The 12,671-nt window shown below is 49.8% G+C and overlaps 1 protein-coding gene across 5 annotated transcripts in view; it reads right to left on the reverse strand.

Moving 5' to 3' along the window:
- Nucleotides 1-12,671, reverse strand: part of POLE (DNA polymerase epsilon, catalytic subunit) — a 44,164-nt gene that overhangs the window by 14,281 nt on the left and 17,212 nt on the right. For all 5 annotated transcript variants that reach the window (XM_061602651.1, XM_061602649.1, XM_061602648.1 and 2 more), the window contains exons 19-32: nt 12,442-12,588; nt 11,458-11,603; nt 10,410-10,558; nt 9,852-9,944; nt 8,938-9,082; nt 8,553-8,710; nt 7,720-7,915; nt 6,508-6,722; nt 5,469-5,571; nt 5,225-5,305; nt 4,527-4,649; nt 3,244-3,462; nt 2,378-2,587; nt 1,357-1,500 (exon numbers count right to left, since the gene is read on the reverse strand). In XM_061602651.1, the coding sequence (XP_061458635.1) occupies nt 1,357-1,500; nt 2,378-2,587; nt 3,244-3,462; nt 4,527-4,649; nt 5,225-5,305; nt 5,469-5,571; nt 6,508-6,722; nt 7,720-7,915; nt 8,553-8,710; nt 8,938-9,082; nt 9,852-9,944; nt 10,410-10,558; nt 11,458-11,603; nt 12,442-12,588 (2,129 nt within the window). The remainder of the gene's footprint in view (nt 1-1,356; nt 1,501-2,377; nt 2,588-3,243; nt 3,463-4,526; nt 4,650-5,224; nt 5,306-5,468; nt 5,572-6,507; nt 6,723-7,719; nt 7,916-8,552; nt 8,711-8,937; nt 9,083-9,851; nt 9,945-10,409; nt 10,559-11,457; nt 11,604-12,441; nt 12,589-12,671) is intronic.

Here is a 12,671-nt window from a genome sequence, read left to right on the forward strand (position 1 = left end):
TACGACCTGGGAGACCAGGGTTCGAATCCCCACATAGCCATGAAGCTCACTGGGTGACCTTGGGGCAGTCACTGCCTCTCAGCCTCATGAAAACCCTATTCATAGGGTTGCCATAAGTCGGAATTGACTTGAAGGCAGTCCATTTACATTTCATTAACTTCAACGGGTCTGCCCCAAATAGGACTCAGTTAAATAAAACCCTTTAGGTTTTATTTATTTATTTAGAACCAGTTGCCGTAAGAGGGGAGAGATGCTTTTGCGCTCAGGTCCTGCTTGCAGGCTTCTCATAAAAGGCCACCTGGTTGGCCACTGCAAGAAGAGGATGCTGGACTAGATGGGACCCCTTGGGCCTGATCCAGCAGGTTGTTCTTATGTAATACATTTAGATCTTGCCTTTCCTCCAAAGAGTTCAAGGCAGTGTACACGGTTCTCTCCTCCCACACTCTTTCATCCTCACAACAACCCTGTTAAGTAAGGTTAGGCTGAGAGACAGCGATTGGCTGGAAGTCACCAAACTACCTTCATATCTTAGTAGGGATTTGAACCCTGGTCTCCCAAGTCCCAGCCCAACTCTTTTAGCGACTACACCACACCGGTTCTCATTTTGTCTTACATACAAATCTTCACACTAAGCATTTTGAGAGAGTGAAAACCTGTCACAAGAAATACTTCATTCATTCCAAAAGGGGGAAATTAGGAGTTTCTCTGCCCTCTCTCTCCCCTCCCCACAAGCAGCATCCCCATAACTTCTAATTTTTCTGGTGGAAAAACTGGAAGGAGTTCTCAGGGGGGAAAAAGGTTACAGGATATAGGGGGAAGCTCAGTGGCAGAACATCTGCCTTGTATGCAGAAGGTCCCAGGTTCAATATTTATTTATTGCATTTGTATACCGCCCCATAACCGAAGCTCTCTGGGCGGTTTACAGCAATTAAAAACATTAAAAACAAATATACAAATTTAAAAAACACATTTTTAAAAAGCAATTTAAAAACACATGCTAAAATGCCTGGGAGAAGAGGAAAGTCTTGACCTGCTGCCGAAAAGATAACAGCGCCAGGCACACCTCGTCAGGGAGATCATTCCATAATTTGGGGGCCACCACTGAGAAGGCCCAGCATCTCCAGGTAAAGACTCTCCCTGAAATCCCGGACAGCTGCTGCCAGTCAGTGCAGACACTACCGAACTAGAAGGGCCCAAAGGTCTGACCTGGTACAAGGCAGGTTCCTACGTTCCTATGACATACACCCTGCACTTCCCTGGACCCAATTACATATTAGGCTAAATATGTTGCCACTGCCCAACTTTGCAGCAATGCATTTACTGCCCAGCGCCCACCAAGGGATCGACCCCACGCACTTTCCTATACGCAGTGCTCTCTTCCGGTTTAGGGACACGCTGGTTGATGTAGAAGACACGCGGGATGTTCAGCTTGAGGCAATGCAGGTCGCTCCCGATCACAGCCCACAGCTTGAAAAGGCCTGGCTGGCTGGTCTCGGCAATCTAGGGAAGAGAGCAAGCCAAGCTGAGCTTACCAGGGCAGAGGAAAATGAAGAAGCTGCCTCCAGAGTCACAAGGAGCTCGATGTTCCTGAAGGTCGTCCCTTCCATTGCTGGGATTCCTTAAGTTGCCAGGTGAGTCCCGGTGAAAAATCACACCGCCCAGTGAGCTTCGGTAATGTTTATTCAATGTATACGTTGCTTCCCACTTAAAAAAAGGGCCAAAGCAATTTGCAACCAAAGTAAAAAAAAAAATACAAAGAGATATCACGTGAGCCAGGGGTCATCAACATGGTGCCTGCGGGCACACATGTACGCACAGAGACCTTTCCTGGAGCCCCCAGGTTTCCCTCAAATTAGACTCGAAAGAAGCATTCTCTTGTAGCCAACAGAATAGGTTGGAGTGTGTGTCTGTAAGAACAGTGCCCATGGGCCCAAAAAGGTTGGTGACCCTGATATAAACATGCTTAACATGCTAAATAGTATCATAATTGGTGTTGCCCAAATGCCGGGGAAAATCAAAACAAAGGACCATGCATGCCAGGGGAACTCCCCTCCACCAGAGGATACATGGAACCATGACAGGGACCAGGACAATCTCTACATATCTGTAAAGGTCACTGATTTTATTTTACTTTATTACACTTGTATCCCGCTTTTCTTTCATCAAGGAACCCTAAGCAGCATGCATGTGGTTTCCAGGCGGTCTCCCATCCAGACACTGACCAGTCCCAGATCTGCTTAGCTTCAGCAAGGTGATGGCCTTCAGACCACACCCTGAGCCCATATATCAAGCCTGTGCGCTTCAACGACAGCAGCCGTAGCCCCATGCGCTACTTTCTCCCCACGCAAAGGGCTCTGCCCACCCCAACGCTCCTTACCTGCACGATCTGCCAGGGCATGTCCAGGATGCTCCGTGCTGTCCTGCGCAAATAGCTGCTGAGCCCCTTGGAGGTCCCAGCCCGGATCAGCCCTCCGCCCAGGGCCACCTCGCCATCTGCCAAGCGCCGCCTCTTCCGGCGCTCCTGGCGCTGACGAGCCTGGAGATCCCACTTCTTCTTGTGGTAGCAGAGCCAGACCAGGCGCTCCTCCTGCGGCAAGCAAGGAAGACAGAGGCCAAATCTTTCACATCCAGAAAGGTGGGAACAAGCTAATCGACCGCAGCAATTCTGAAAACGCTATACGATCCGTGGCTTCCAAAACAGGCAACAATGCCTCTTTATTCAGCATCAGCGGTGAGAGTCCATCTTATACCAGGCCAGGTATCCTAATTGCAAGTAGATCACGAGCCTATTCGCAAATGGTAGCTGCAGCTTTTGATAGCATTCATGAGGACTACAAACATGCTCTTTTCAAAGAGGAAGCTGGAAACATGGCAAACATAAGCCCACATATGATGGCATGTTTGTTTGTTTGCAAATGCTTACACTCTGCCTCCCCCCCTTCCTACAGCAGCCCAGGGCAACTAACAGCACAGCACAAAGTTCCAATATCGCCATCTTAAATCCCATGAAAATATCAAGAAAAAACACAACCAGATCTGGAAAACAGAGCAACCAGAAGAGTCGGCAAGGCCTGGCTAATAAAGCTCCCGCTTCTTTCAAACACGACCTAATTCTGAAAATGCTTCTGAGGCGACCCTGTTGCTTCCAGACTGGCCAGTCCCAGCACCACAGCAGTGATTTGCTCCTCTGTCTAAACAAAGACTTCTCTACCCTGCTTGCTGCCAGGGCTGAGGCTACCGTACCTTGGTGGTGCCAGTGGGTGGCGGAGGGCCCAGGATCTCCCTCCAAGACTGGGTAAGTTCCAGATTCTGGGACTGCTGCTGGCTGTCCTCTGCCATGGAGATCCATTTACGTTTCTTCGACACAGGCACCCCTGGCTGCACAGCCTTGGTGACCCCAAAATCCTCCATGTCCGTGACCTGCGTGCAGGAGATGCCCTCCTGGGGTAGGCTGGCAGAGACCTATATGAGGAAAGCCAGCAGATGGGGAGTGCAATGAAGGAATCCTTCTTCCTTTTGCAACCAAAGTACCCATGGAATTCACCCATGACCCCAATCATATTATCAGCTCTGGAACAAAATCACCCATTACCCACAAATGACCATTTCAAGAAATACTATTTAAAAAAAAATGAAAAAAGAGCCTCCAAAGGCTGCCACTTTGAATAAAACCAAAAAAAGATTTAAAATGAAATGTCCCATTTTTCAAATTATATATTTCCTGAGCAAACATTATGTGCTAACTAGCTGAAATAAACCATGAAAACCTGTCTGCGTGCAACTTAAACAATCTAGGAGTAGGGCCCAAATCTTTGGTCATGCAGGTAATGTGCACTGCCGAATTCTGTCTCCAGATCCTTAGCTTCCCTATTATTCTTTATTTATGTATATACCACCTACATGTCAAAGTGGCTTCTAAGCGGTTTCCAAGTATACAATCAGATCTGAAATCCATACATAGTAAATAATGAATAATAAAACAATGCCATCCAAGCATTATAAACATCCATCATGAAAAAAAATGAAATAAAACAAGGCAGATAAAAAGCATAACTATTAAAATAGTGAGAAAACAATCAGATCACAAGTTCAAGTTCCTGGGAAGGCCTGCCTAAACAGGTGTGTCTTCAAGAGCCGGCGGAATGCCAATAATGATGGGGCCTCTCGTATGTCACCAAGTTTGACAGGTGGGTGGGGCTTAACCACAAGACGAGGCCTGTCAGGCCTAATTAAGCTCATGGGCCAGAGGTTCCCACCGCTGGCTTGGAGGGGCAAGAGAGATGGCAGTGTGCACATCCAAGATCCAAGCAAGATCACTGGCTCACAGGCAAAGACTATAACCTAGACACGCTTATTTGTAACCAAGCTCTAGTGAACCACACAGAACTGACTTCCAAGTAAACACCACGAGAGAGATCTTTACTACAGCTGATTTTTTTACTGTGTTTTAAAATACAATGAACTGGACTCACTTTTTTTTTGTTAGCCCCCCAGTGCAGAGAAAACCCCAGCGCTCTTGCACTTACCTGCCTCTTGCCCTCGCTTGTGAACAGCTCGCTGATCTTCTTCTGCTTGTAGATGTCATTCTTCTCCAAGAGCTTCTTGTGAAGCCAGTCGGGATGCCGGACACGAGGAACAGGGTTCTTCACCTGCCAGGACGCTGCAATGGTTACTTCCGTGCGAGAGTTGCTTTTTACCTTTCCCTTTACTTCTCCTGCCCCTGTGAGGTTACTGCCGCTTTTTAATCACAAACAGGAGGAAACCAGCTACGCTAGAACATGGGACAATTGCACTGGCCATGTTGCCAGCTGAATCGCACCTTACCCGAAGACTTAGCAAGGGGTCCCTTGACAAGGCCGGTAATATTTCTTGGTGTAGAATCCCAAGATTCTCAGCATTCATTTGCACCCCCCACCCCAAAACCAAACAGAGCAGTATAGAAATCTTTTAAACAAATAAATAAATCCAGAGCCCCGTGTGTGCCCTGATGAGCACATGGCGCTCTTGTGCATTTGGACTCATTCCAGAGCAGGGATCAGCTTCATGCATGGAAATCGTATCTTTCTGAAATGCACAGGAACGCTCTCTGGGGCCAGGCAGCTGAGTTGTGGAGCTTTGAGTTTGCAGCTAGCTGTTGGATCAGAGCACCAGAGTCTAATACATCAGAGGCCCCCTTCTGCGTCTCATCACATCTTGGAGCAATCTTCAGTCACCCCACAATTACCTGCTGTAGAGCTGCTGGGATAGTGATGATTTTCTGGATTGTGCTGCCCAGTCTCTCAGTGTAATAGTCCCAATCCAGGATCTATGAGCAGAGTCAGAGAATTCCAGGTTAAACCCAAGGAGGAGGGTTTGCCGAGGAAATGTCTGTGTGAATTCATGCCAGCAACATTGGGTACCCCACAGTACCCCTAGAAAATAACAGCCCTCAAGTCATGGCTGTTGGAGGGCAGCCCCGCTCAGCTTACCGTCCGGATGTCAAAATCCTGCAAGGAGGGGCTCTTGAGCCATTTCCGGAGATAGTGCTTGCGCACGGAGAGCTCAGCTTGGAAAATGGCCAGCGGGATGGCCCTGAGAACAAGGAAGGAAAAGCAAACGTATGACTGCTTTTTCCAGAGGGGTAGCCGTGTTCTGCTGCAGCAAAAACAAATCTGGTGGCATCTTAAAGACTAACAAATTGAAGACGGCATCAGCCCAGGGAAGCCAGTGTGGGGCCCTCTAGATGCTGTGGAGTACAGTCTGCACCTTCCCTGGCTACTGATCATGCTGGCTGGGGCCAATGGGAGTCCAACAACTTCTGGAGGGCATAGCTTTAGCTACCTTGGCATAACAGTTTTGTGGGTTAGAGTAAACTTCCATCAGATGCATGAAATGTTGCTTCTTGAAGCAATTTAACAATAAAAACACACAGACATGCAGTTTCAATCCAATGCAGATGAAAACTAGGGTAAAAAATCTGTTTGTTGGAAGTATACTAAAAATCCTTTCCCCTGATTCAATCCATACGTAACAGTACCGAGCCTCTTGATGAGCTGTTAAGAACATAAGAAGAGCCTGCTGGATCAGGCCAGTGGCCCATCTAGTCCAGCATCCTGTTCTCACAGTGGCCAACCAGGTGCCTGGGGGAAGCCCGCAAGCAGGGCCCGAGTGCAAGAACACTCTCCCCTCCTGAGGCTTCCAGCAACTGGTTTTCAGAAGCATGCTGCCTCTGACTAGGGTGGCACAGCAGTTTCACGTCGCAGTCTCCCTCTGAAGTTCCTTTGTACTATGGGTTTCTATCCCTACTATCTGATCAAAGCCAGTCTGGAGACAAGCAAAGATTCCCACTCACCCGCCCACCCCAGACGCTTCTTCAATCTGCAGAGTGTGGGACAGCACCAAGCATCAGCTCATTGTAACTCAAAAAAAGAAGCCTGGGCTCAGCCTCTCTCCGTAGGGCTTATGCTGCAAGCATACCCTCCACCAGCACAGAGCATGAAATGTGCCTTTCTGAACCCCTCAATATACCTCTCTGTCACTGGGGACCCTTCGGGCTTCTTAGAAATGATAAACCGGCAGCTTAGCCCAGCATCCTTCACCATCTGGTCCCCCAGGAACTCAGCCAGGCGCTTGGCTGTACTGATGGAGGTGGATTTTTGCTCTCCGTAATCCTCCAGCTTGCGGGACATGGATCGGTTCTCGGAGATGAGCTCAAACAACTCCGAGTCAGGCATATTCGCAGCCTGAAGGACAAAAAAAAAGAAAACATTTGCACAAGGCAGCCGCCAGCAATTCCCAGAGGCGACCCACTGAGAAGATAGTTCTGTGTTACGATAGCAAACCTCACCAGGAGGGAGGTGCATGCTACTTCACGGTTTCAAAGCACCTTGGAAGATGTAGGCGGCAAGGAAAAGGTAGAAAATTGCAGCCAAGTAGTTAGGTAGAAGGTAGAAAATTGTAGCAGCCAAGCATGGAATCCTGTAAGAAGCAAAGTTCCTGCCTACTTTGAGAGTCACTCAGAGGTGGACATCAACACCAACTGAGTAGTGGGCACTAACTGCAGCAGGTGTGGGGAATCTATGAGGGCCCTCTACATGTCACTGGATTACAACTCCCATCAGCCCCAGCCACCACAGCCAACAGTCGGGGATGATGGGAAGTGTAGTCCATCAGAAGCGCTAAAGCTTCCCCACCCGAGTTACAGAGAAACAGGCCAAACACACATCAGCAGAATTTGACAAAACGTTGCCGCCCCTCATGAAGCAACATCTTTATCTTGTTAGGATGTTAGGCTTCCCTTACCTGCCCAACTTCTGTTACCCCACCTGTACTCTCCAGCTACAGCCGAACGTTACAAAGAACACAGGGTTAACAACCAAAAGTGGCAGATATGCGCAGTCTCTCCATCTCCCTGCAATGTCAACCACAACTTATTCTGCAAGGCAACACACACTCAGCCCAACTGAGGGCAACAAGCGACACAGACCAGACCGTGTGGGCTATATGGGGCCCAAGGGCTGCTGACATGCGGACTAGATATTGCAGAAGGGGAGGAGGACCTTAACACGGGGGCTGCCCTTTCCAGCAGTAGCCTCGTGTTCTTTGTTGTATGTAGTTCTGCCCTCGCTGGCCACAGATTCCCTCTACCCTCCATCTAGAAGGTCTGCAAACGCCCTGTGCAGGTAGGTCCACCATATCGTTCACAGGGAAGCACGAAGATAAAGCTGAGACCCAACTCACCTTGCTGTAAAGCACATCGAGCCAGTAGTCGGCCACTTTGGCGACCGAAGCATAAACCTCCTCCAACGTGGTGCCCTTCAGGAAGGCCTCGAAGACAGACGACTGGAAGATCTTGACCAGCTGCAGCTCCCCCCGCCGCTTCACCTCGAAGCCCTTCAGCTCAGCAAGCGAGCCGTCTTCGTTAAACACGGCGTATCTGGGGGAGGGCAGAATGTCAGCAGGTGCAAGGGTTTGGCTCCTCTTTTCCAAGGTCTGTATCAGACTCCAACCTTCTTAGCAGAAGCAGCAGCTGGTGCCCTTTGGGACGGGCGGGAGGCAGGGAAGCCAAGAGTAGGTGGAGCCAGAGCCGATGAGAGGCGGAGCCAACTAATTCTAGTTTTGCCCCCACCTCCTCCTCCCTGCTGCTGAGTTCGGCAAGCGCAGCGCTGAGGAGGAAGATGACAGTCAGGGCCGTCCCCTGGACTGATTGTACGCAAGAAGGCAGGAAAGTGGGAGCTGGATGACGGCAGGCCAAGGTTGGTGGGGCACTGCTGCATTTGCCCCGATGGGCCGGTCCCCACTGCTTTTCAAAAGAGGGGGCTCTAAATATCCCCCATCAATCAATTTTAGCATGTGTTTTTAAATTGTTTTTTGTGTTTTAAAATTTGTATATTTGTTTTTAATTGCTGTAAAGCGCCCAGAGAGCTTCGGCTATGGGGCGGTATATAAATGTAATCAATCAATCAACCAATCAACCGAATGTTCAGGAGTGATGTTTCAACTCCCTGCTGCCTGCCCGTCTGCGGGTGTCCCTACGTGAAGGAACAGCGGTGTTCCAAGCCTTGGCCTCTCACCTTTTCTTCAGCTTCTTGCCTTCTTCCTTGGAAGCGGGGAGAATCATGGCCAAGTACGGCCCGTCCACCTCGAAAAAGATGCTATTCTCCGAGCGGGAAACGTAGCGAAGGGAGGCTGGGTCCACCAGCTCCTGGTACTGATCGTTCGTGAACCCTTCCTGCAAGACAGAAGAGGAGGACACACACAGGGGTTTTGGCTCACTGTCGCCATGCTGCACCCCAAAACAAAATAAATAAAGGCTGGAGGCCTAGAGGCAGAAGGACAAAGCTCTGCATCAAACACATGCATGGTTTCTGTGCCCCTTTATGGGGTATGCCCACACTCTGTTGATTCCAGTTGCCCCCTGCTCTCATAGAACAAGGAAGAAGGCACGCCGCTCCTTACCTTCACCATGATGTTCAACATGGCGCCTGGATAGGAGATCGTCACCTTGGGCTTCTTGGCATTGGTCGACTTGATGACATAGTTTTCTGGGAAACTGTTTGGAAGCACACACCAGATCCCGTCTGTGTCCAGCTCCAGGGGCCTCCTGGGAAGGAGAAGAATGGGAGAGCATTTCCATACGGGAGCTCAGAGGACACTATACACAAGTTTAACACTGCTGGAGGTTGCAAAGACAACAGCCTCCAGAAACATGCCCCCCCCCCTCTGAGCTGCCTCTTTCTCTGTTCCAAGGAACAGACCTCGGGTAGGAAAAAGGAAGTGCGTCCGCCAGCTATTTCCTTGTGGCCAGAGACAAAAGATTCCCAGAATTGGACCTCTCAGTGTGCCATTATTTCATCTTATCATCAAATGTATTACCTGCCCTTCACCAGCAGGTCCCAGGATTATGAAAAACAGTTTAAAACAAACCACATTCGCATCTAGAGAGGGTCCTAATCTCCCCTCCCTCCCTCCCTTCCCTCTCAAGTGTCAAATGCCAGGGCAGTACAGTGAAGATGCAAGATACAACTCCGTGAGGAGGGAATTCCGCAGCTTAGGGGCTGCCACACAGAATCCCTTCTCCCACGCCTCCCCCCCAGGCCCTCTGAGGGTGGAGGAACCACCGGGAGGGCCCCTTCTGCCGATCTTAACACACAAGAGGGTCTGCAGGGAAGGAGACAGTCTCTCAGCTATTTGGGCCCTATGTTGTTTGTTTATTGCATTTATACACACTGCCCTTCTTCCTAAAGGTGCTCAGGACAACAAGGAAAAACACCACCATGTATAAAGCAGCAACAAACGACTTTGGGGCAACCTGCATGTGAATTCAAGCTCAGAATCACATCGCCTCCATCTAGCCCATTCCAAGCACTCACCCAATTTGCTCTATCAGCTCCCTGGCCTGCGTGATGATGTTTGCGCCAGTGAAGCAGACAATGCCAGCCATTTCCATGGAGTACCACCGGGCTCTGTGAAGAGGAGGGGAAGAACAGTTCTCAGCATGCGCATGTGTGGGCACGTGCTTCAAACAACGTGTCTTTGTCCACAGCATCCTCTCTCAAACACACTAACCCCCCCCCCCAAAAAAAACCCCACCAAAACCAAGCCCTTCCCACCCTCATGACAACAACGGGCATTTTGCTAGCAGAAATAAATAACGAACTACCTTACAGGTGATGCATATGACGTGCTTTGGAACATACTATAACAGGCTAACTCGTGTTGGAATTCTAACAAATAAAAACCAACAGGTGATGGAACCGCAGGGCAGGGAGGAAGGAGGCCGGCCAACAGGTGGAAAGGCTCATCCACTTAAAACCGAGGGGCTGGAAGCCACCAGAGGATTGGGAACAAGATGGTACGGTTTGGGGCAGATGTAAACAAGGGCCTTTTAAAGGTCCACAGGAGTCCGTGCATTTCAGTCTCTCACTCACCCTTTGCGCATGACGTAGCCGTAAAAGGAGTTGAGGATGCACTTGTGCGCTAGCTGCAGGGAATCGTACAAGATCTCCATATTCTTGCAGCGCTTCACCTCTGAGGCATCGCCCACCTCCGTGGCTGCAGCCAGCTTCTTCTTCCACACCTGCAACAGGCAGGTAATACAGGGCATGTGGCTGACGTAGGCCATGGGCTACCTCTGAGTAACTCCCACTGATAAGCTCAACGTTTTGATGTACACAGCGTTCAAGGGTGAATAAAAATCCATTAAGTGACGAGTGAAGGTATAACAGCAGGAAAAGAAGAAACAAGGGCTTTCTACCACCGTGGCCATCACGACAGCTTTTGATCTGTGGCATGAGACAGCAAGCCGTTCATTAGACTGATGTCGCCGTTAGGGGTGGGGATATAAGGGAGTTACACTGCCTCACAGTTTATAGAGGCACCTCCGGTAGTTGAGGATGGCAATTTTGAGGCCTGAGACGCTGCCAGAAAATAGACAAGCTATTAAGAGCCAACTAGGCACCAACAGCCAAGGAGCCCTCAGAGTCATTTGCTCCAGACATTTCAAGTCGAAATGAAACAGCCTCCATGTTAGGCAGGGTCCCAATGTCTCCAGCAGCCTGTGAGCCAATCAGCGTGAAAGGGGAGCTACTGAGAAGAGTTTTCTAACATGCTCCCTGCTGATTGGAGCCAATCAAAGTGAAAAGAGGTGTGTCAGCCACCGAGAAGACTCTTCTCAGCAGCCAACACTCTCCCCTTACATGCTTATTGGCTCCTAGGGTCATCTGTTGTTGTGGGAGAAGACATTAACAGATATCTCATTCTCAACCCATTAGAAAAGGCGGGGGCATGGCTGTGATTAACACGAAGAGACCCTGCACCTCTGAATTTGCCACTACACTGCTGCCCAGATCTTAAGATGAGAGTTCGGGGGGTGGGGGAGGAGACTCCCTGATGTGGATCTGAAGGTCACCACAAACACTTTTTAAAACCACCTTTTGTTGCGATACCACATCTCACAAAAACAGAAAACAGGAGCACCTTATGCAGTCCCTTGAACTCATAGCGACGGTCTCGAAAGGCCCGCACAGTGTCCACGTAGAAGGAGTTCTCCCGCTGGCAGATGGTGGTGACGCGCTCCTCCAGCTTCGTCATGTGGATCTTCTTGTAGGCTTTGCGGCAGTAATCTGCGCAAGAGATGCAACAAGGACAGTTTATCTGAAAGGAGAAGGCCTCCCAAACTGCTACAGAAGTAACCTCCCCTCTACATACATATTCTCATTTCCACTCATCAAGGCACTACATCATTTTAAGTGGAAGCCCAGTAGCTTGTTTCTACTGCTACTGATTACCCACCCTTCACCAGTAGGTCCCAGGGCAGGCCACAACAATACGTAATGCAATAAAAACAGTTTGAAACAAATGACGTCAGATGATCTGAACCCAGCATGACCCCGGAAGACCGAGTTCCAAGGAAAAAGCCAGCAACCTCCAAAAGGTGTAGAGCTGTGCTGCCCTCAAAAACCTCCAGTGAGGTAGGTCACCTGCATTACAGGGCAGCCCTTTGGTTCACTCGTTGGGCTGACACAGTGAATGGCAGCCTCCTTTTAGGATGGGCAACCCCCTGGCCTGCTGCCTTGGGTTCCACGATGGAAGTAAGAGTGGTGTAGTGGTTAGGGTGTTGGATTAGGACCTGGATTACCAGGGTTCAAACGCCCGCTCAGCCACGAAGCTCATTGGGCCTGTCTCTCAGCCTAACCCACTCCACAGGGTTATTGTGAGAATGAAAAGGGAATGGGGAGAACTGTGTTTGCTACTTTGAGCTCCTTGGAAGAAAAGTGGGATAAAATATAATATTATTGGAAATTTCAGGAAGGAAGGAAGGGATGGACCCCTCCCACTATACAGACATCAAACAGAGCAGGGGACAAGTAATGTGTGCAACAGGATACGAAGGGAACAAAATCCAACTCTTGAGACAAACCAAGCCACGGCCACACGCAACACGCCAAGGTATGCTCTCACCGGCCAAGCGCTTCTTCTCGTATTTAGCTTGCTCTTCACGGGACAGTTCGTGGAACGCCCGGGGTGGCCCATCTAGGAAGACGGGGGGGAACTTCTCCGACTCCAGCTGCTGCTGGATGCGGTGGTACTCGCTCCGGCTCGCTGGCACTGCAAACGAAGTGACGGGGGGGGGGGGAGGAGAGAGGAGAAGAAGAGACAGCTGAGACTAGCTCCTGCAGAGCACAGGCCTG

The sequence above is a fragment of the Rhineura floridana genome, chromosome 19 (assembly GCF_030035675.1).
Source record: "Rhineura floridana isolate rRhiFlo1 chromosome 19, rRhiFlo1.hap2, whole genome shotgun sequence".
Lineage (NCBI taxonomy): Eukaryota > Metazoa > Chordata > Lepidosauria > Squamata > Rhineuridae > Rhineura > Rhineura floridana.